Source organism: Harpia harpyja, chromosome 9, assembly GCF_026419915.1.
Source record: "Harpia harpyja isolate bHarHar1 chromosome 9, bHarHar1 primary haplotype, whole genome shotgun sequence".
Lineage (NCBI taxonomy): Eukaryota > Metazoa > Chordata > Aves > Accipitriformes > Accipitridae > Harpia > Harpia harpyja.
This window is the reverse complement of record NC_068948.1, coordinates 15,321,963-15,346,617: the sequence shown is the minus strand read 5'-3', so window position 1 is coordinate 15,346,617 and position 24,655 is coordinate 15,321,963. Positions and strand designations below refer to the sequence as shown.

The 24,655-nt window shown below is 36.4% G+C and overlaps 1 protein-coding gene across 8 annotated transcripts in view; it reads right to left on the bottom strand.

The window, feature by feature from the left end:
• Window positions 1-24,655, bottom strand: part of PHKB (phosphorylase kinase regulatory subunit beta) — a 90,011-nt gene that overhangs the window by 61,729 nt on the left and 3,627 nt on the right. For 4 of the 8 annotated variants that reach the window (XM_052796185.1, XM_052796184.1, XM_052796190.1 and 1 more), the window contains 6 exons: window positions 18,964-19,053; window positions 16,683-16,821; window positions 13,749-13,848; window positions 8,697-8,804; window positions 6,683-6,763; window positions 3,077-3,192 (listed from right to left, as the gene is read on the bottom strand). In XM_052796185.1, coding sequence (XP_052652145.1) covers window positions 3,077-3,192; window positions 6,683-6,763; window positions 8,697-8,804; window positions 13,749-13,848; window positions 16,683-16,821; window positions 18,964-19,053 — 634 coding nt within the window. Of the gene's footprint in view, window positions 1-3,076; window positions 3,193-6,682; window positions 6,764-8,696; window positions 8,805-13,748; window positions 13,866-16,682; window positions 16,822-18,963; window positions 19,054-21,086; window positions 21,105-24,655 lie in introns of all 8 variants that reach the window. The other 4 variants (XM_052796186.1, XM_052796188.1, XM_052796189.1 and 1 more) reach the window with 2 other exon arrangements.

The window sequence follows — 24,655 nt, the reverse complement described above, 5'->3', positions numbered from 1 at the left end:
CCAAACTGTCTTTAAATATTCCTCTGAAAATTTCACAGGATCACAAAGTCATTGGTTGGGAGGGACATATGGAACTCATCTAGTCCAACATGAAATCTCACTTGAAGCCAGATATAATAACCAAGGCCGATTCAAGTAAACACAGCCTCATCTAGACAAGTCTCAAAAACCTCCAAGGATGGAGACTCCATAACTTCTTTTGAGTACCCTGCTCTGGTGCTTCACTGCACTTCAAGTGAAAAGGTTTCTTCTTAATGTCTATACTGAACCTTCCCAGCTGCAACCTGTAGACCTTACTATAGCTGCCAATTATTGTGATTTGTCACAGATTATCAAGAGAACTCTTGCAATCATAATACTATGGGTAACATTTGACCTTGATCCAGATTTGGCGCAGGGGAAGCTGACACTAACCTAGAGAAATTATACTTCCAGCTTGCTAAAAAAGCATTAGTAAATTCACTTAAACATCATTCATCATTCCCAGTAACTTTTAATTGTTAGATTTACCCTCTCAGTAAAATACCTGAGGGCAAACACTAAAATTTCCGTATTCTTAGCAACTGCTAATCAAAACACACCTTAAAGCATCCTTAATCCTCCTCCCATTCACAGTTTCTTGCCTCCATCCAAGAACTGTGCAGTTCAACTGGAACATCGAACACCACAAAGGATCTTAAAAAAAAAAAACCCAAACAACAAAACAAAAAACAAACCCACAACAATAATAATAATTTCACAATTAAACAAAACAAAATAGATCAAGGAAGGACAACACTATAGCAGTATACCTCCACTACACAGAAGAGCAAGATCAAGGCTCTACAGTCTTAGATTTGGAATATGAAGATACTGCACTTTGGCAACTTCATTATTCTCACAGTACATATGGGAGATGTCAAAGACATTTTGCAGAGGTACTCAGCAGATGCCTGGAGAACAGCTTGATCAAATGGTTACAGGACAAATTAATTTTTCAGAAGTTCAGCCATATGGGAAGGGGATCACACTATAATAAAAGCTGTTACAAATCTTGCCTTTGAACCAGTAAAAGACATGAATTTGCATACATCAGTGAAGACCTGGTCCACAGAGTGTTTTGCTATTTATCATTTATTAGAAGTGTTTTGAACTGTTCTAAGAGAGAATACCAAGACTGTGTAAAGACTTAAAATATCTGCATCTTCTAACACAGGCCATAATTTGCAGTTATTATTCATGGACTTCATATTATACAACATCTTCTTTAAAAAGAAAGTCTCTTTCAATAAAAGACAAGAATTAACTTCTAATTCTGAAAGCAAACACACACTGTATGTAGACATATAGTGTGAGTTTTCAGGGCCAGGAGTATAGCATACTTAATACTGAAACTGAAGTGACTGGTTTGGAGTCCATAATCACTGAAGACATACATACATCATTCATGACTAGCCCTGATTAGTTATAATCACTTCTTGAATTTTTTTAATTTTTTTTTTAGAGCTCTCTTAGGTAGATACACTACAATAGGAGCATAAGAAAGTATAGAGAGTATTTTAGTGTACCCAGGGCTTTCCTCAATAATATCTGAATACATCTTTTGATGCATGTTCCTCTTCCATTTTTTCTGATTTATGAGAACAAGGGAAATTGTCTACTGGCTTCCTACAGTGAAGCAGAGTATCAACATGCACACAAGGAATAATAAATAGGGGCAATACCTGTTTCTGATGACCAAAGTCTACTTCTTAAATTAGGACCAAGCTCTGTACTTCCTTTTGTGCCAGCTCAATGATCTGTTAGACTGGCTCCATCCATCTCATAAAACTTCACCCTTAGAAAAACCAACCTATAAATGTCAGTCTAGATGAAGACAAGGCAACATGCCCATTTCTATCTCATTAAAATATGTTCAGTTTTCCCTGGAGGAAATTCACATACTGAATAACCAGAATGCTGCAAACAAGAGGAGACACAGGAGTTTCAGTGTTTCTTTTGCAAATCTGTACAAGGTGAGATGTGGAAGGAAGTATACGATTCTTTAAGTGAACACTCATGTAATCTGGCATTTGACAATTTTACAGACCCAGGAGGAAGAAAAAACCCCAAACAACTAATGAAGCAGATTATATAACAACTTGGGAGTCTTCAGTTCTCACACTGGTACTAAAACTCTACAAAAGCCCCGAAAAAAACATACCTAAATTAAGTGTTTGCTGCAATGATGTGTAATTATATCTATATGTTAAAATACATGCCTGTATGTGAGCTAAGAAAAATTATTTCATTCCGAAATGAGAACACAGATTCATTTGGCAACATCAAAGACTGGAAGAAACACATGTATTATTTGCAAGCCCATGATAATTACAATGATCAATGATATTTTAAAAATCCTAAGATATCCAAGCTATAGCCATTTTTATGATTCATAAAACCTCAGAAGTCAAAAAGTGAAGAAAACAACAGTAACATGAGAAAAAGCAAGTTGTCAGATTACAGATTTGATCCTTCAAGATAGACAGCATGTGAGCAATTCCACTGAAATGAACTGGACCACTCTAATATTAAAATGTTAAGAACATTCCTAACTGTCTCACAGGACGGTGGTCAGAATGCTCACTTACTTGTAGCATCTGAAGAACCTGGAAAAGAACTTGTGCACTAGGCTATGCTCCAGTGTCCAGCATCTTCCTCCCAGCATGGTGGAGAAGAGAAAATCTAGACTCATGATTCAACACTTTCTTACATCAGGATTTTCCTAAACATTTTTGTGGATCCCATCTACTGCACATGCCTCAAGAGTCTGAACTGTTCTGAACACAATTTTCAGAATTATATGCATGCAGCTGCACATCATTATTGGAATTTGAATATTCAAATAGCTAAGCATCTATGTGGTTATTTCAGCATGCATATGATGATGAAATTATGCTTCACATTTTCCCAAAATACATCTCTTAGTCTTTAGAGAACCTTAATTTAGTTCAAACAGTATTTTAATGCGTTATTATTTTTAACTCTGCCCATGAATTCTTTTTATTCATATCACATTTACTTACTTTGACTGAAAGAGCTACATTTGCTCACCTACCTTGAATGCAGCTCTGGACTGCCATTGTTGTATTTACTTCCTCTCTCCCAGACACCAAAATCTGGTACACGATAGGCTCTTTCCACGCAAAACACAAGATTTTGAATGAAGGACACCTGTAGGAAAGAAAGATAAGTGACTGAAGGAAAATGAAAGTATATTTTCTTCTGTTCATTTTTTCAAAAAGACAAAGTTGTTTTTCCTCAGCCATCATAACTGTGCCTTCCATCCTCCCCCCCCCCCCAGAGAATGATGTTCCCAAGTTCAGATATTCGCTTTAAAACCAGTTTTTAGTCACAAAATATTAAGAGCTGTCCCAAATTAGGTGATGATGTGATTTATGCAAAAGTTCCTACAAAGGCAGTAATAAAAATGATTTAATATTCAAGACACATGCTTGAAGAGCTCCAAAAAACTGGCATTTTGATCTTTTAAAAATTTGTCCTAAAAACAGATCAGAGAGCAAAAGAAATTAAATCTTACAAGATTAGGACACAGAAATCTTGGTGCTATTTCTTAATTCATTGTAAGAGAACTGATATGCCAAAGTTTTATTATATTAGCTCCAGATAAAACATACTTATGTGGATTCAAACACACTCCTTTATAAAGACAAATAAAACTCTGAATGAATTTATTATCATTAAAATCTCTTGGATCAACATGTTGCAACTGAATACTAAGGTATTTAAGGGTATTTTAAGGTATTGAAGGTGTATTCAACTATAGCTGGGGACTTATTTAAGCAGATACTTTTTCCTCATTTATACCATTGAAAGAGACATTTGGAGTTGCTCAACTGTAGAAAAGTTAAATTGATGATAAATTTTACAGCTCACTTCAAAGAGTCCACAGATTAGAACTTACAGGAAATTTAACCACAGACACAAGATTTACACTGGTTCATGCACCAAAGCAGGTATTTCATCCCCTCCCATCCAAATTATTCTAGGGTATTCTGTGGGAAAAGAGAATATTGCAACGGCTATAAACACAACCATATTGGGGAACTACACAGGAGGATCCACTTTACTACAGTCAAGTGATTTTTTTTTTTTTTTAATGAGCTATGAGATAGAAAACCAAATCTTTTACTGAAAGGTATTTGCTTCCATTTTTATTTACCTGCATACCTCTGTTTTTTCTTTTTGTCTCCATTTTTCTTTAAATCCTAAAAAGTTACTATTTCAGATACAGTCTTTATGCTAATACCAGTCCACCAGTGATATACATAATTCTATACTCACTTGTCTCTCTATATATTATATGGCTCTGCTAAAATTTCACTGTGGCATGCTCATATACAATTATCTGTACGCTAAATCTTTTCATAGCTAATACTTCCAAGGAAACAGACTGTTCCACTTTTCAGATATGGCCACTATTATTCATCCCTTTAATTTAGCATTTGGTTGTATTAAAATGAACTTTTTCTGAATGAAACTAGAACACCCAGTGATTAAGAGCGTGGCTTCTCCTATCTCTATCATTAACTGAAATTTAGATGCATCAGCTAAATGAAGAAGCAAAGAGCACCACATAGAAATATATAACCTTACCGATGACACTCTACCAGTGATGATGTTCAGAACATGTGAAAAAAAATGGTCAATTACAGATATTTTATGAGACTAACTAAGGGTTTCCAAATAGCAGATTTACAGAAAAAAGGCAGCAGATAACTGGTTGCAAACCAAAACCTTCAGAGAGCAATCATTCGTATCATGGCCATGTAAATGCTATAACCAAGTCAATGCTAAAGCACTTACAGAAATTATGGACTGTGTGTGTTAAGCCTCTTTATCCAGAAGCCAAGCATGTGGAGACCAAGGTGTAATAAAGAATACACGTGCAGCATGGATGACTGCAAATACTAGTGTTACTCTGTTTTATGTGTAAATAACTGCTCTCAAATTCATTCACTTGCACAATCATATACTGTTCTCTTTGTTATGGATGCAAAGGTGCAATTAAATTAATTTTTCAACTGCAAACAGATGCAACTAGAGGGTACCTCATTGACAGCTGCCATGCCCGACATCAAGCAGCCTAGTATACAATGATTGCCTCCTAAGCCAATAGTTCTGTGTACAAACATATTCATGCAGACAGCTTGCCAAATGTCAACCATCTGCCAGCACCTTCCACTGTGCTAGCACTGGTTCGAAATGTTCTCTCCATGAAAGGAGACTAAATACATCATGAAATGATATCATTGGAAAGAAATATCCAACTTGATGTTTGGGTAGCAGATTGCCACATCCACAGTGCTGCCAATGCCACTATGCTGAGTATTATCTAGACACACAGGAAAAATTGGAAATACCATAATTATGTGGCGTTAATAAGATCTGAGAATATATGCAACTGCTGAAGCTATACAGAGACTAATAGAACGTACAGATCTGCGGTAAGACAATCTTAGTATAAATCTCCATAGACCACAGATTTCTAGGGTACAGTTGCAATGCAAACTACATGCTGACATTGAAGTGGAGAATATCCACTGACTGGAGAGTCTATACACATGCATTTTTTTCTGCAGATTCTGTAATTAAATGCAAACATCTGGAGGATAATATAAATTATAAGTCAAGCTAAATAAATACATAATTATATACATTTGCCTCCTCACAGACATAAAGGCAATTCAGAGAAAATAATATAGACCTATCATACGATCTAACTAAGCAAGAAAGGAGACACGTTGCATCACTTAGCTTTCTCATTATCTAAAGAAAAAGCATTAATGAAGATGTATGTTCTAGAAATATAATGCAAATATACTATTATTGGAAAAATCTCCCTTTTTTTAAAATGGTAGTACTATAAGTGCATTTAAGCTTTTTAAGGCCATACCCCAGCGACTATTAAACAGACCAGAGTAAATTCAAACAAACCCAGATTAAGAAAATCAGGGCGGGGGGGGGGGGGGGGGGGGGGGGGAATTATCTATGCTTTCCATTCCTGTCTCAAAACATAACCTCATTTTAGAGCAGGACAGCAGACTGTCCTGACATGACTTGTCCTCAAGTCAAGGCCATGGTGGCTATTATTATCTTATTTACAGAACAGTTGACAATCTTACAAACATGTCTTACCATGATATAAAATTGGTTTATTTTTAATTAAAGATACAGCAAAACTTCTTAACACCCATAGGTTCATAAGTATTTGAAGAAAGTCCTTCAGCTTTCCGGAAAATTAACCCTATTATGTATTATATTGAAATTCCACTGGACAGAATGTACTGAATGATAGTTTGAAATGAGGTGAAAAGTGAGAGCAACATAACTAGAAGGTAACTGTCCTAATAGACCTTTTAATTCTTGACCTTGTACCTTTCAGAAATAGCAGGAAACTATACAAGTTTTCAATGTCATGTTACATTCACTCTTTGCATATCTAATACTTTATTAGCTATTAATTTATTTCACTATCCATTCATTCTATTTATCTTTTCTGACTTCCATTAAAAGTGGAGAAAATCTGCAGTGTATTTCCAGAACAATTATTTTACGGTTGGTAATTAAATAAAACCAAGAAAAAACCCCAACAAAACAACTTAATAAAGCATGTGTTTTAACATCAGGAATCAATTTGTACCTCATCTGTGTTGTAGATAATCTGCAGCCCCGAAGAGATCATCTCAACCAAATAGAGGAGAAATAATGACACAGCATTTATCTGAAGTAATTGAAGACAGAAAGGAAACAATAATTAACATTACGTTTATTGGAGTAATATAAACAAACAAGCTAAATGTGATATTACTCACTAACAAAGATGGTCCCACTATAACACAGTTTTGGTTCTTCAAAAATATTATCCTAATCTACCAATATGCTAGATGTAACGATGTGGAAACAATCAATAGGAAGAAACACCACAAACACTGTCCTCTAAAACTTCTGCTGCAGTATTGAAACTATGGTTTTTGCTTAGGCATACTGCTTTGACCCATCACTTTAGTCACAAGCTGTTTCACGTTTACATATATGACAATTTATTAGCAAGTTGAGCACCAAGAAGGCAAGTAGCATATTGAATAGTACACAGCATATCTAAAAAGCAAATCACTTCATCCCTAACTGGAATTTTAGGGTTATCAACTGACAGAAGTATAATTACAATATTCAGATATGATCACATTTGTGAAAAACCATTTTCTTTTGTAGCTTTACATAGCATTTATTATTAACAGTAATTACCTTCAGCAGTTGTACAGATGAGCATCATAATGTCGATTTATTAATGAATCAAAAACTGCTTTTGTTACACAGAATTCTAGCATAATTGAGAATTTGTACAACTTCAATAGAGAAAGTAAGTTCATCACAATAACTTGCTTGAACGAGCTATAAAACCACAATCTCAGTATATGAAATTTAGTGAAACCATCTAGAACAAAAAATTGGATTATCTGAAACATAGAAGATTAAAAATAAGGTCCAAATTCTAAAAATTCCAAAAGATTTAAAGACCACTGACTCCAGTTTCTTAATACAATCTGAAAAGCACCAAGTACAGCAAAAATGGCAGACCAGCTACATAATATATTCCATTCTTCCCAACTGAACTACCTCAGTTACTCTGTTTTCTGTTGTCTCCACAGAGCTGAAAACCCTCCATTTTTTGACATTTGCTGATGACAGAAGGGAATGTGCATTCATGTTTATGGGAAGGGTTGAGTTGCCACAAAAAACAGAGACTTTGAACTATCATACACTGCTCCCCAGGCCCCCAGATTATTGTATCCTCCTGCAGATAAAAGGTTCGTATTCTCAGGAAGCCTCACATAGAAGTCCAAAATACTAACTTAGGACAACACCACAAATAATTTTTCTCAGAATATATATTTTCTGAATCCAACACATTTACTGTACAAACTATTTAAGCGATGTTGTCACCATTAAATTAAATAATTATCAACCTACTGTCACTTCTGAATAATTTCACTAGCAATTTCTGAACTAGAAAGAGTACATCGAGTTATGGAATGCAAAAGAATAAGGTCATGAATGCAAAAAAGGATCTGAAGGTAAAGAGATTGAAAAAAAAAAGAGTAAGTCAACACTTTGGAAAATAAAAGACAATAAAACAATCAATTATGCAATGAATCTGACTAGGAACCACTACACAAAATAGTGAACAACAATTTTTAACCAAAGCCATTGAAAGTGTAACACTAAATCTTTACTATGAATGAAAATTGCTCAGACCTATGAAAAATTAAGCTGGGAACCTTAATAAAAAAATATATTATTCAATGTAAGATTACACTAAATCATTCACTTTACTGACTACCTCAACGTTTTTTTGCCAGGATTATTTATTGACAGCCATCTGTTGGTCTCAGAAAGAAGCAACTTCATAAACAACCAACCATCTACCTCCACAAATCCCAGTTATTATAGAGCCTTCTGGCCAAAACATACCACTGAGTTATATTTCCAAACAGTCTTTTTCACCCAAAGATGCAGAAGGAATCTCAGTTTTATCAAGTACAACACATTTAACACAAATCTAAAGAGACAGCTGCATCATGAAAGAATGGAGACAACAATAATATTATTTAAAATCATCCAAGCTTTCGTTTACACACACATGCATATTTTACCTGAAGGTGACCATATTCCTTATGGGAGAAGACCTCATCTCCAGTGTGTGCACTGAAAACAGAATGAAGACATTCAGATGGTTTGGGGTCTTGCTTAAATTGCTGAACCTAAAGGTGAATTAAAGGCAAAACATAAAATCAAAGTCAATAATTTCAGTATGTTTGGCAACCACAAATTCACTATATAACTCAGTTACTTCACAATTTCTGGGTGTGACCACTACGTAAAAAAACTTATAAACAACAGTTCCTAAAACTTATCAGAAGCTATTTCATACATACTCAAAGTATACATAAAGAATACAAATATTGAACCCATCTATTTAATCTCTTTGGGTTTGGTAGAAAAAAAATCTGTAATAGATAGCTACAGATGCTTAGTCACTTTCACCTTCTGGACATTTTACTGGAGCTCAAATCTTAGCAGAAAGCATGTCAAAGCATATCATGCCTACTGAATTCAGAGACCTGAAATGCACATTTAGAATCCTGACCCATAAGCTCTGTCCTGGTTTCAGCTGGGATAGAGTTAATTTTCTTTCTAGTAGCTGGTACAGTGCTATGTTTTGGGTTCAGCATGAGAAGAATATTGGAAACACACAGATGTTTTCACTTGTTGCTAAGTAGTGTTTATAGTAAGTCAAGGATTCTTCAGCCTCTCAGGCCCAGCCAGCAAGAAGGCTGGAGGGGCACAAGAAGTTGGGAGGGGACACAGCCAGGACAGCTGACCCCAACTGGCCAAAGGGGTATTCTATACCATGTGACATCCCATCTAGTATATAAACTGGGGAGACTTGCCCTGGGGGGACCTCTACTCAGGAACTAACTGGGCATCGGTCAGTGAGTGGTGTGGTGGGTTGACCCTGGCTGGACACCAGGTGCCCACCAAAGCCATTCTATCACTCCCCCTCCTCAGCTGGACAGGGGAGAGAAAATATAACAAAGAGCTTGTGGGTTGAGATAAGGACAGGAGAGATCACTCACCAATTACCATCACGGGCAAAACGGACTCAGCTTGGGGAAAATTAACTCAATTTATTACAAATCAACCAGAGTAGGGTAATGAGAAATAAAACCTAATCTCAGAACACCTTCCCTCCACCCCTCCCTTCTTCCCAGGCACAACTTCACTCCTGGATTCCCTACCAAGCCCCCCCCGCAGCGGCACAGGGGGACGGGGATGGGGTTTACAGTCAGTTCATCACACGTTATTTTCTGCCGCTTCATCCTCCTCAGGGGGAGGACTCATCACACTCTTCCCCTGCTCCAGTGTGGGGTCCCTCCCATGGGAGACAGTCCTCCACGAACTTCTCCAACGTGGGTCCTTCCCATGGGCTGCAGTTCTTCACAAACTGCTCCAGCATGGGTCCTTTCCATGGCGTGCAGTCCTTCAGGAGCACACTGCTCCAGCGTGGGTCCCCCACGGGGTCACAAGTCCTGCCAGAAAACCTGCTCCATGGGCTCTTCACTCCACAGATCCGCAGGTCCTGCCAGGAGCCTGCTCCAGCGTGGGGTTCCCGCAGGGTCACAGCCTCCTTCGGGAACCCACCTGCTCCGGCGTGGGGTCCTCCCCGGGGCCGCAGGTGGAGATCTGCTCCACCGTGGACCTCCATGGGCTGCAGGGGGACAGCCTGCCTCACCATGGTCTTCACCACGGGCTGCAGGGGAATCTCTGCTCCGGCGCCTGGAGCATCTCCTCCCCCTCCTTCTTCACTGACCTTGGTGTCTGCAGGGTTGTTTCTCTTACATGTTCTCACTCCTCTCTCCAGCTGCCGTTTTTTGTCCATCCCAACTTTTTTTTTCCTTCTTAAAAATGTTATCACAGAGGCGTTACCACTATTGCTGATTGGCTCGGCCTTGGCCGGCGGTGGGTCTGTCTTAGAGCCGGCTGGTATTGGCTCTCTCGAACACAGGGAAGCTTCCAGCAGCTTCTTACAGAAGCCATCCCTGTAACTCCCCCCCCGCTACCAAAACCTTGCCACACAAAGCCAATACAAGTGGTGAGCAATTGCATTGTGTATCACTTGTTTTGTATATTCCAATCCTTTTATTAGTATTGTCATTTTATTATTGTTATTATTATCATTATTATTTTATTCCTTTGTATTCTACTAAACTGTTCTTATATCAACCCACAAGTTTTACCTTTTTCTTTCCGATTCTCTTCCCCATCCCACTGGATGGGCGGGAAGTGAGTGAGTAGCTGTGTGGTGCTTAGTTGCTGGCTGGGGTTAAACCACGACAGGCTCTGAGCAGGCTCACCACCTTTCCCTAGCAGACTACATGAATTCCAGCTACTCTCTCACATACAGGGCAAACTCCCCTCCTTAGCTTCCTGGCCTGTCCTAAAGAGCCTGCATCCATCCACCACAGTGTTCCAGTCACTTGAGCTATCCTACCACAGCTCTGTGATCCCATGACATCACAGCCCTGGAGCTGCATACATACTTCTAATTCCTCCTTTTTGTTCCCCAGGCTGCATGCATTAGTGTGTGGGCATTTCTGAGAGGCACCCAAGTATGCTGGTTTCCCAGAAAGGGCATGAGAGCTTTCTTCTCCATAATGCTGTCCCATAGGTACCTCTTTATTTCCACACGTATGCTTGGGACAATTCCACTTCAGTTAATGCTATGTGCCTTCTGTTCACATCACTCCAGGCCCTTTGCTAGCCTACCCCACCCACCACTTCCTTACTTGACTGTAGAGCACTCTCTCCCCCCATCACCATTCCTAGTTTAAAGCTCTTACTGGAGTGCAAGGGCCCAAAACTTATGTTGGGAACAACAGTTTTAATATTTTTAATGATCATGATCCATAAAATTTAGTAATTATTGTTGTACCATTTGACAATGTGGCAAAGGTTTTAAAACAAAAAAAGAAATTATTATTGTTGTTAATAATAATAATTTTTAAGCCTTCTAGGTCATAGACCTACAAAAGTGTTCAGAAATTGCCACCTGTAGATCATGTAACAGATTAAAAGCTGCAAAAGCTAAGACTATCTAGTATAAAAGACCACAGGGGAAAACAAAGATTTATTTTGGTGAGCACAGTTTGTGACATTCAGATGCACAGTGAAATGTTTACAGATACTAGAAGGCAAAGCTGATAGCTTAAAAAGAAAACATGAAGATCATAGATAGGAAGAATAGTACCCCAGACTAAAGTGACTTTTTATTCAAGGACACTATCATTGGACCTCACAATGAGCCTCTATGATACAGAATCTCTTAGGATGGAGATGGAATGCAATAAGATGAATTACTAATACAAGAGGTTAACAACAAAGGAGAGAAATAAGAACTACCACGGTTTTAAAGTAGTTTTGATTCCTTTTTCGTTGCAAAATACAATGCCTGCTAGCTTACAAAACCATTTGAGAAAACAATCCAGACTGTCAGAGAGCTGCCAATAGGGCAGAGAAAGGAAAACAAATTCACAAAGAAAAGAATGAATGTTAACAAAAGAAGATCCTTCTCCATAACTCCTCAAGTCATGCTATGCTCTCCAACAAACAGTTTTTGAATTTTCTAACCATCATTGCCAGTACGTGGTCCATATTTCACAACATTTTCAACAGTGATCTTATCTTCATGGGATATTCTTCTCTACCAACAAATCATACATAGCATATAGCACGTGCCCCAGAAACAAGAAAGTGAATACTATTTTGTGGAGTTACCATGTCTAGTCCACGAACACTTTCAGTACATTTTAGGTCATAACTCATATGTTAATGAGCAATAGAATATAACATCTGCAATTTCTGTCACAAACACCATCATCTATTCAAGTCACTCCTTGGGCATATATAATTCATATTATTAAAAAATATCTTCCTTCTACATAAGGCCAGCATGTACAGAGTCTCTCAGAATAAAGTCCAGTTTGACTTATGTCTGTTAGGAACTGGAGACTGTTTATTACTGCAGGAAGAGGAAGCATTTATAGTAATCAAGGCAAAAACTGACAACCAGTATGTCAGCAGCGTGACACCTGTGCTAATTTAATACTCATTATTCATATCTGCACTCATCACCCACAAAACAAACCACTGCATGTCAAAGAGAACAACAGCTCAAATATAACAAGATCAATTTAGGTCAAGATTATTAAAGATATCAGACTACAAAGAAACAGTCTAAGAAAACTGAAAAAAACCACATCAGCACAAATACAATGGGCAATACACCTCATTTGCTTATTATTATTACTGATATCACGTGCCTACGGACTTTACATTTCAGTTTGTGTGCTTAGAAGTGATGGAAGCTATGTGGTAACATGAGAATCATTTTTAATAATACAGTTAAAAGTCAGTGGCATGAAACTTAAAATAATCACATGGAATACAGACAGTTAACTACCTGTAGAATTACTGCTAGCCACTATGCAAAATTAATCTACCACATCTAAATTTTGGTAAGGAGAAGCCCTGAATATCCAAGAACGTTCAGGGTATACTCCCAAAAGGATTACAGGCTGAATAAATCAACTATATTATAGCATAAGTAAATTACTCTTATTTTTGCTTATTCATTTTTCGCTGCTGCCCTTCTGAATTTACATCATTAGGTCAAAGAATACTGGAAAGTGGCTGCTAAAGAAACCAAGCAAAATAATCAAAACAATCACCTAAGTAAGGAGCACAACTGCAAATGCAATAGCCAAGTTAACAGTGCAAAGAAAACTCTCCAGCCTTAGCTAAAAGAAATTATACGTCTTTCCATTTACACGCTAAAAAGACATACCCCCCCCCCCCCCCCCCCCCAATTATTAAAGGTCTGATGTTTAAATGGGATAAATAACTGCAAAAGGAACCCAGGGAAGTTTCAAGTATACCCTGCAGTTTACTTTGCAAAAGGCTTGTGTCTTCTATACCCTAAAACAATGCTGCAACCTGACAATAATGAAGCAGCTGTTCTTAGCTGGACCACACAGTAATACTGCATTCCCCTTTTGAATTTTATCTATATTTAGAAGTTAGTTTTCACAGTTTAATTAATCCCTTAGAATTAAGTGAGTGCTTGTGTCCACACTACAGTGTTTTACCTTATCGGCCTGGCGCATGTAGCAGTAGAGAATTCCCCTCATACACTTTATAGCAGAATGCTCCAGTTCATGAGTCCTTCCCTTGTCATCATCAATACGCCTGGGTAAGAGAGATAACTCATAAAACAAAGTGGAAATGCATTAGGGGGAGAAAAAGAAAAAAAGGACACATTAGTGCTTTGGAATATTAAGTATTTAACTAACATTGTTTTATAGTGGTACCCATGCTCATATCAACATATTTATAGCCCTGCCCATCCTTCCTTAATTAAAAAGAAAGAAAAAGTTTTTTAGTTTATATTGCAACTTACACAAACATTCCTATTTCAAAATTTAAAAAGAAAAAAAAAAATCCTTCCTGATATTATAACATTGCAAGCCACTGTTCTCTGCTCCTTGGCAGATCCAAAACACAGACAATTTCTCTTTAACTCTAAAAAATATCTGCCATTCATAATCAAGGTCACTTTCCTGATGATGTTGATAAACTACAGCTGTGCATACAAGAGTCTGAAAGCTCACTACTCCGAAAGTCCAGAAATGTGTTTCAAGATACCTTGTTATTTTTATACCTGAAATCAAACAATACTCACAATTACTATATTACTAAACATATATTAAAAACAATGCCAAATCCCAAGTTATTTTATCTCTAAGAAATGTATAGTGTGTAAACAACCTTGATCATTGCATTCATGTGTTCTGTCTTTTCCAGTTCCCAATTTTTGATTGAGCTTTTCAGGGTGAAAATAATATTTTCTTACATATTTGTAATTTAGAACAACATGTCTCTGATACAAATATGCAAAACAGCACAATATGCTCAATGCTATTTCTCAGTCCACTTTATAGCTGTTACTAATTTGAATACAGGTAAGTGGATGATAACTACACTGCAGACGAAGCATATCCTTTTCTACCATACTTAACATGTTAGTAGTTTTTGCGGAGGTTCTGCTACCTGCACTGAAAATTAGGAATGTAGTGATAACTTCTAAAATCATACATGTCCAGAAATCATGCTATTTAAATAATAATCTTAGATATAAGAAACATACTTGCTTTCAATTACAAAGTTGAAAAAAGGGGGCGAAAAGCAACCCAAGGAATAAAACCAGATAACGCAAAATTAATAGGTTAAGAATTTAGTATTTATTCCCAACTTTACCATAAATCCAAAGAGCAATAAGAAGCACATGTAAAAGCCCTGAAGTTTTCATGTTACAACATTTCTCTTCTATTCACAAGAGCAGTGTTTGTTTTCTTAACATGCTCTCAGGAAATTCAGCTTTTATAAAAGTGAACAGCAGCACTGGCATGAGTCAAGCACAGTAATCTGCATGTGGTAGATAACACAGCCTTCCACATGAGTCTTGTATCTCGGCTCATTTCAGATTTTTGCCGTTCACTTAATTTCAATCATCAACCTTAGCCCAAAGAAAATTCGGTGCACAGCACCTGAAGTTCAGGGCCCTGTTCTGAGCATAACCGGACGTAACACAAACTATTTATCTTGCCACTTTGCCCTTCCTTCAACCTGCATCAAATTTCATGTATCATCTTCCATGATTCTACATAGTGGAAATTAAAGACTGAATAACTCAGGCAACATCATGCCATGCTCTCTTCTATGAGTTGCTGAAAATTCAAAGCAATCACCCCTGGCCCTTTCATTCTTCCTTCTAAATTTTTTTTTGTTGTTTTCAAATGCTTTTATGTCACCAACAGAAAGAGGAATTAAAAGAAAAATTCAAAGATTTCAATATAAGAAATTAAAGTAATCATTACACATTCTGAATGTTAATTTCCTTATAATTTTTGCTAGTTTCTCAAAATTTTGAAACCCATTAGATCTCAGGCACGGCATCACCAGAAGTAAAGGCAAACCTCTGTATGTCTCCTCTTTCAAAAAGCATCATTTTTTAACAACATTTCCTAGAAGACAACTTTAATAACTGTTTCTTCAGATTGGTGTCAGGGGTATAGAATCTAAAGCAATAAATGGAGACAGAAAAGAAACTCAAAACTTTTTATCTACTAAGTAGATCATCTTTACTTCAACAGTAGCTCCTCATATTATTTCTGGTCCTTCTTCTGTACAGTATACTAGAATTTTGTCCAAGATTGTGATCACTACCTCAATACAAGAAGTTGATGACTAAAAAGAGTAAATTATTCAATATCTGCACACCATCTTCTTTCTTAAAAACACGACATTTCAGTTATCATCACCTCTGTGTTTTCCTGGGTGGCTGAGGTAGCAAGGTTGGAAACAAGGAATACTAAATCTCAGAAAGCAATTTCCATAATTATTTGACGTAAAGGAGAGGGAATTATGAATTAATTATTATGGGATGTAACTCTCCCATAGTTCTTAAGGTCATATACGCCACGCAAATTCCTAGCCTACTTCTCTAATGAGTCAACCGTGGAAACAGACAAAACAGAAAGTAAGAAGAGCTAACAACTGAGATGGCCCAGCCTTTGTACCTAGCGAGGAAGATAGTCACTACTATTTCCCAAGTACACATTTCTCAGCATTCAAGGATTCAGTCTCCTGCAAGTACCCGGATTGTTACTACCTGCAGCAAGCCTGCTTCTGCTCTGCACTCTCCTACTACATTTAAAATGAGCAGTATTCCATGAGTAGTTTGCCACAATAACCTTTATTTTTTATAGCATGCATTAATTCCTCTGTTTCAGAATATGGGTACCAATTAAATTATATGAAAACATGCTTACTTACCAAAGTAGAGTGACATTTTTTAACCTAGTAGCTACATAAGTATTTTTATTGATATTTGGAAACATGTACTATCCCTATGGATTTACAAAACTATTTTTGATAAAGCTTCATCTTTTAAAACATTCCTGGGGAACTCCATAACAGAAAGAATGTAACATGGCAGAGACCTGAGTTTAGAAGTTAGTCACCTGTAAGCAAGGGCTAGTGCCCAGGCACATGCAGCACAGTAAAGACTGTCGTGTACTTTTGCCTTTCGGTTATCCCCATATGTCTTTGTAGGAAACAGACCTGTGGTTGGGCTTTGATGAGGCAGCAAAGTTGACTTAACTGGAAAAAGGAAAAAAGAAAAAGTGGTATTAACAACACATGTTTCTTCCAGTTTCTACATAGATTTTCAGGAATAAATCAAGATGTGAACAACCTGTTAGAGCAAGCACAACATAAAACAGAAGAGAAAGAAAGGTAAGGAGAAAGACACATGCAAAGAATTTTGTTACCTCGTTTTTTCAGTCAAATTAGACCTTTTTACAAAAACTCAGCATTCAAAACTATTTATATGGCTCTGTTCTAGTACAGCCCACTCAGTATAGAATCTCTACAATGCAACCCAGTAATTTCCCTATTATGAAAAAAAAAGGGGGGGGAGGGGGCCTACAGTATGTCAACAGCCCCCCCCAATAATTTAAATAGTTAAACTCTGCAGAACTCTAAATTCATAAAAATTAATTTTTTAACTTAGGCCAGATGATTGTATCAATATTTTTAAAAAAGGAAAGGAATGAGTAAGTAATGAGAAAGGACGACTACAATTATTTAACTCAATACCTTGACATAAAAATAGAAAAGACAGGAATTTTCAAGTTATGAAAACTGAATTAGAAAAAATACTAAATATTACTTTCATTCACTTTGTACTTTAATATTTTGCACTTTCTGAATTTTTTTCCTAAAATTGTATCATAACCAGTGTGCTACAAGATTGAAACTGGGCTTAGTGTCCTTCAACATGACCTTTCTAACAATAACCTGTTCATTATAAGACAAGAAAGCAGGTTTTTTTCCACAATGTTATCAAGCACCAATTTAAAAAAGCCTCTTTATTGTCTATGTATTAGAAATAAAGTATTTTAAATGAAAATAACAGGGGTTTATGGCTTTTTGCATTATATTCTTCAGTGACTTAATACCTTATAACAAGAACTTTGATAAAATGTTACCTGAAAAAGTCAATATAGACTATTCTAAAATGAAGTATAAATTCAGTAGTAAATTTTTACTGAGGCAGCAGACTGCTTGCAACATGCCTAACAGATAAAGAGCAAGCACCACCACAGATTTGCTGCTGCCAAGCATTAAAAGTAAATAGAACAGTGATCTCCTCTGCAAGAAAGATAAAAGCAATGCATCTACAAAAAGCAACACATCTATGGATAGACCAGGCACAACTCACAGATTTCACTTCAAAAAGCGATTTGAAGGGAGTCTCATCCCACATTTTTAGAATGATGGAAAAATTGTTCACTATTTTACACCCTTGCCTGACTAAAACTTAAATTTTAAACAGTCAATTGCACAGCCATTAAAAAAACTGATTTTAGAATACAGGCAGGACCTTATTATAACACAACCCCTCCAACCCCCAAAACAATCAAAATAAACCATTGCTTCTTTAACATGTATGGTTTTGACTTAAAATGATCTCATAATGAAAAGAAAAACACTCAAGCTGGCTTAAAATAAGTTAGCTAACAGATAAAATTTCAGCACAAAAATACATTTGGGCACCATTAGTAACAAAAATTAACTTCTCACTGATTACCTGTCAAACTGTTTTAAGTACTAAAAGAAAGCTTTTTTCCGTTTAAATGTTTCCTCAGCTGTATCTGGCTAATGCCACAATACTAAGCTACCACTTTATCCAAAATAATTCTAAATTCACTTTTACAGCTGGACTGCATTTCCAACATAGATTTTCATTTTCAGCAAGAAATGTAATTCAGCCCTCCAGTTTTTGTGCCTTTCAAACTCCCAGTGGAAATTTCAGAAACTATCCTCAAGTAGGAATACATGTAAATATCAATTCTAATTCATATCTGGGTTAGTTCAAGCATCAAAACCTGTCAGCAGATTGCGTTTACCCCTCCCCATCCAAGACCATCAGGTGCAACTTAGAACCTATTCTACCATTTGACAAATGCAGATGATAATTTTGAACACTATTTACAGGTCACAATTCTTCAAGCAATGTATGAAATATCCAAATACATGCATTATATTATCAGAGGAATCGTATGAGGAATTGTAATGACAGAACCCTTTATCTCTCAGAAAATAAAAATCCTTATTAAAGACTGCAGATATTATTTTAAGACAAAGCCAATTACTGTCATAACCATAAATGTATATATTTTAGTAAGTTACACTGAAAATCTTCTGTGGTAGGAACAATTATTAAAATTATTAACTTACCAATTCTGTAATAATGATCTAATTTATCCCACAGACTTTCCCCCTCTGGTTTTGGAAGGTTAATACTTTTAAGTGGCTCATAAATTGAACCTAAAAAAAAAAAAAAAAAAAAAAAAAGAGGGGGGGAATCAAGATCAGAATTAGTTTCATAATTCTAGTTTTCCTAAAAATTACTGCAATATGATTTTTTTCATGTTTGTTATACAAAAGCACAATTTATCGAATTTCAATTCAAACAAAAAAAATTGTAATTTCTAAAATCTCAGAGAACAGATTTCTATACACATTTTTTCTGCAGTACCTGTCCACACAAACAAGACCTCCATCTGGGTCTCCAATGCCTTGCAGACATTCAGCTCCAGCAAATGCTACATAAATGTATAGTTTAATTATTGAAGACAGCCTATTAGATGTTAAGAATTTTCGAAGAACCTTTTCTTATAAATTAAGTATGCTACAGACAGAATTCCTAAAGATACGTAGAAAAACAGAAGGAAGAGGGACAAAAGTAGCCCAAATTTAACAATTACTTCCCTACCTGCCTTCTCTAAATGGTGAACATGTACAACACTATTAATGTTTTACCTATCCTAACTCCACTTTCACCCACCACCACAAAAAGCCTAGCTGATTTCATTTCTTGAATCAAAAAAAGGCTTAGCTTGGTCTCACATACTACCAAAGCTTAAACAACCTATCCAACAGATAAAGCCCCCAAATTACCTATATTCCAGAGAAATACAATGCTATCAAATCCACATCTTTCCTTCTCAGTGTCCCACATATTGACTGCCTCCCTATTTGCACCAGAAAAGTCCGTTTTCCTGACAGCTGAAATGAGCTACCTATCAGAAAGACACGATTTCTTAAAAATTACTGGGGTAAACCATTTCCAACTTCTGATTTAAGAGTAACGTACTGCTCTCCTTCCATAAATCACTTTGGCTTTATTCAGTGTTCTGGATGGGAAGATCTCCCACAGAGCCATCCGATAACAGGAAGAATGAGATTTTCCCCTTTCCAGACTGCATGCTGTCCTTCTGAAAAGCTCAGAAAAATGAATTGCCAGGGAAGCCCTGCCAGCCAAGCAGTTCTGGCAGGATGCAGCAGAGCGCTCCTACTGAAGTTGCCTCTTTCACACTCCCAGCACACATCCAAGCATTAGACAGGAGATTGTCCGTATACAGGACTCTCATCCAAATGAAATGAATGTATATGGAGTGGTGACAGGAGCATTACTAATCAAGCCCTTTGGTGGGGAGATTGGAAAATGTTCCTCAAGAACTCAAACCTCTCCCCCCAAATTGGTATTGCTTTTGCTTTGCAATCATAGTAGTTAAAAAAAATCCAGCCTTCCTTCAGCAGACTCCTGTGGGTCTGTTGTACATAGATTCTCAGGTGACGTTTACCAACACATCTGAGCTTCCCCTACAGCCTTTCCTTTCCTCATTAGGAGAGGTTAAGTTACAAACAACACATGCGTGTGGAGAAAGGGCCTGAGAGGGAAGCACAGAGAGCCGAATTTGAGTTCCCTAACAAAACAAAGCTAAAAGAACTGAAGTTTTTCTCTAATGGAAAAGAAAAACTTGTAATATATCACACCTTTTGTATCTTCTGTTTAAAAAAACAACATTCTGAACCAATTTAAATCAATTTTTCAAAGCAATTTTATTTTTCTACTTCTTTTTGCCTAGGAATTCCTGTCCATGAGAAGATTCGTAATTTATATTGTTATACTATTAATTCAGTTATCTTGCAAAAGCACACAATACAGTGAACTGCAGTAATTGTAATTTTATAAGGTGATTCAGTGAAAGTAGGCCAGAATATGCGTAAGAAAAAATCTTCAGTAAGTCACTTATTGCATAAAAAGTAGCAAATTTATGAGAAATATTCACTTACTAGATTTTCAAAGGCAAAATAAAGATTCTTACTCTTAGATTTGTTAACTGTATAACACACACATAGTACACTGTCCTTTGTGTGTGAAATAGGTTCAGAATGTCTATTTCTTGCAGACTGATTACCCCAGTACTGCACCATGAAAAAGTTGAGTATTCACAGGCACACACACTTACACACACAAGTTTCTAAAATAAAATTGTTCTAATTTACATACTTACCAGACAATCTGTGACCCTCTGTGGCCAACAGAGAAACAAAATAAAGTTATCATGAACAAAAAGCATATTCTTCTATTTCAGAGCATTCAAAGATTTCAACTTTGTGCAGAAAGACAACTGAACAAAGAGCATGAAAATGTCAAAGCACCGCCATCTACAAATTATATTCTTTTAGATGTTTGAAACTACTAGCAGAAATAAATTAAAACAGCCAGAGTAGACTGTTGATAACACAAAAAGGTGGTATGAATTCAAAGTTCAAGAAAATTGACAAAAAGTAAAGTTTTATGCCTTGAAAGTATTCCTTAAAATTACTCCTACTACAAGTAGGAGAATTTGTTTAAAAGAACAATCAAACCCAAAGTTTTCCACGCACTCTTCATTAATTCCTCCTTAGCATCTATATAGTTTATGTTTTGCTTGGGTGTCTACAGCGTTGTGCTGGACAAATCCTGTGGTAAATTATGTTTCATTAGTATCACAATCTAATCAAAAGCAAGAAACAGATAGGAAAAACATGAAGCTAGCTTCTCCTTCCATGCGGTTTTGTAGTGAGACCATAACCCAGTGGCAGCTATTTTTAGGATCGCTAAAAAAAGCCCATCTTTACTCTATTCCAAAATCTGTTTAACAGTTCATTTCAGAAAGACAAAAACCTGCCAAAGGAAGCTATTTTCAATTACATATTTAAAATAGGTTTTCAGACTGAAAAAAATGACAGCAGCAAGACTGCAACACTTAAACATAAAAGAATGACATATGCAAATAGTACCCTTGAGTTCTCAGTTTGTATGTTAGCATTCAGAAGAAACAGAATGAGGACATTAATTCCAAATACTATTTTTCATAAATATCTCATTTCATTATAACCATACAGTGTGAGTTTTACTTTAGGTAAATAAGTAGATATGCTAGGAAGGAATTTTAAAAAATGTTTTGTTGATTTAGTATTTCTTCAGCTGTAGATCACTGTAACAACCCCATACAAAGTTTAAATAGGGTACGTGGTAGTTCAGATTCTCTTCCGCAAAGAATGAAGTATGCCCATTTTTTCCTTACATCAGAAGTGGATTGCTGCAAGTCAGTAACTACTTCAAAATCGCTAAAAACCCACACAGATAGGAAATCAAAGTGTTGCTTTGTGCATTAATATATTTAATGTCTGATAAAGAACACTCAAAATCTTTATCCCAAGTCCAATTAAATCAGTTTGTTTTCAGATAATTGCACTGACTAAATACAATATATCCATATTTTGAATGAATATATAATCCCCTTTCATTTCCTACCACTTACAGGTTCCAGGGTAATATGATTTCACCATTCTTCAAGTTGAAGAATTACTAAAAAGGATAGTAATTTCCTTTCAAAATATTAGAAAACAGGAAGAAATCTGAAACAGCCCAATAACTGGTAACAGAGACATCAATTACTAGTGTAGAACTGAAGTAATAAACAAGATATTTCTGACTTAGCTAAGACATGGAAATTATAAGAAAACATTATCCAGCAGATGATACACAAATGTACAACAATTCCAGGAAAAACTTGCAGTTCAATTTCTAAGCAGAATACAAAACTGAAGGAAATTAAGAGAAGTTCTCCAAGGTAAGCTATTAGCAGTGTAAGTAGTTATGTATAGACAACCTCTGGAGGCTGGGGATATTATGTCACCATGATGTTAAAGTACTTTCCCATCCACTTCATTTTTATTCCAGTTATACTTGAGATAAGCATTAACTGCTGTTCAGGGAAGAGCTATAAACTGCCTAGATGTTTAGATTTAAAAGCTATGGTCGACATTTTGAAACCCTGCTCCCAAATTCGTATATACAGAAGCTTTGAACACCCACACATCCTTGAAGATGGCAGCAATTGCAGAAATTGAAGAAAAATAGGCATCAGAATTGAATTCTGGGCCTAGTCTATGGATAAAGATTTGCATATTTCCAAACACATACCTCCCCAAAGTTTAATCACAAACGAATGGAAGCAACATGGCAAGAATTTTATTTCCAACATTTCACATGCCAGAAGAACAAAAGAAAATGTTTACTTGCAAAGTTAAATCAGCACAGACCAAACAAAACAAATCTGAGAACACCAGATTTCTTTCTAGATCTGATAAGAATAAAAACTAACCACAGTCCTTTATTGCAACACTAGTTCTGTGTGTATTCCAACACTTGAGACATGAACAAGTTCTAGATCTCAGGTCACAGTAACTTTCATTACCCAGTATTAGTATGGGCGATAACATCTTCACATTACAGAAGTCATTGGGACCAAAGAGGATTTTATTTCTTCACAGAGCAAAGTTTGAGACATGATATCATATGAACAAATCATATCCTCCCAACATCACATTTCCTTTCCCTCGAGACTTCTACATTCTCTCCTGAGCTCAGACTTAACACAGTACTGGACAGAAACACTGTTGGATACCATACAGTTTATTCTAATAGTTGTCTGCCATGAAATACATCTGCTTTTAAGTCCAAACCCATGTAGTTGAGCAAGGTGATATAAGAAAATAATTTTCTGAAGCATTTTCACTAGAAGGAAAAGTCACTTCTCACATATGTAAATATCTGAACTCTGATTCCACGAACTTCACATGTACCAACTATGCTGTTGCTGGTAGGGATTTTTAATCACTACATACAGGAGGAAACTATGACTCGTAGCTGACCCTGCTTTGAGCGAGAGGCTGGAGTAGATGACCTCCTAACATCCCTTCCAAACTGAACTGTTCTACAATTTAATGAAAACGTGGTAAGGAAACCCCAGGTGAGGGGCTGGGGGAGGAAGAACAAAAAGGTATTAAGGTATTTCTGTATGTGAATAAACATTAGGAATAAACACAAGGTACAAAGTGTTACCTAGGTTGAGTGATGATAACACCACAGGTAAAAATAAGTAAAATCTTGTAATAGTTTCATTTAAATAGTTTTAAAGTGAGAAAACTTTTCAACTATCATTTATCAAGAAAAATCATGTGTTAGACTGGACATATAATTCAATTAGAATTACATGGAAAAAGAAAAAATATGTACTGATTTATTTTGTCCTTTCTCTATTTCCTAATCAGCTGAAGTGACTTCTCTCTGCAGTATATACTTAACAGAAATTACTGATTTCAGGATTTACAGTAAGTAACAACACACAGAAGTTACTAAACACTAGAAATAAAACATTGACCATCATGCCAGTACACAGGATCTTCAAAGAACCAGCATACACCAAAATGCCAAAGTCTGCCACACCAGCCTTGGAAATGCCACAAGCAAGGCAGGAAATCATTCAGGATATTCAAGGCAGTCATTGCCATTTCTGAGAACTCAAAACAACAGCTCTTAAAACTACTAAAAACGTTTATTTTGCACCATAACAAAAGAAACATCAAGTATCAATTTAATAACTAGGAATGAGTATTTTTTTTATTACCATGTCAACACTCCACATGTCCTTTGACATTAAGAGAGGCAAACCAGAAATGCCACAGGCAGGGCAGGGTAGTTCAAGTGACTCAGTTGTGGCAAGAGGCAGCTGAAATCCCGTTACCTGGT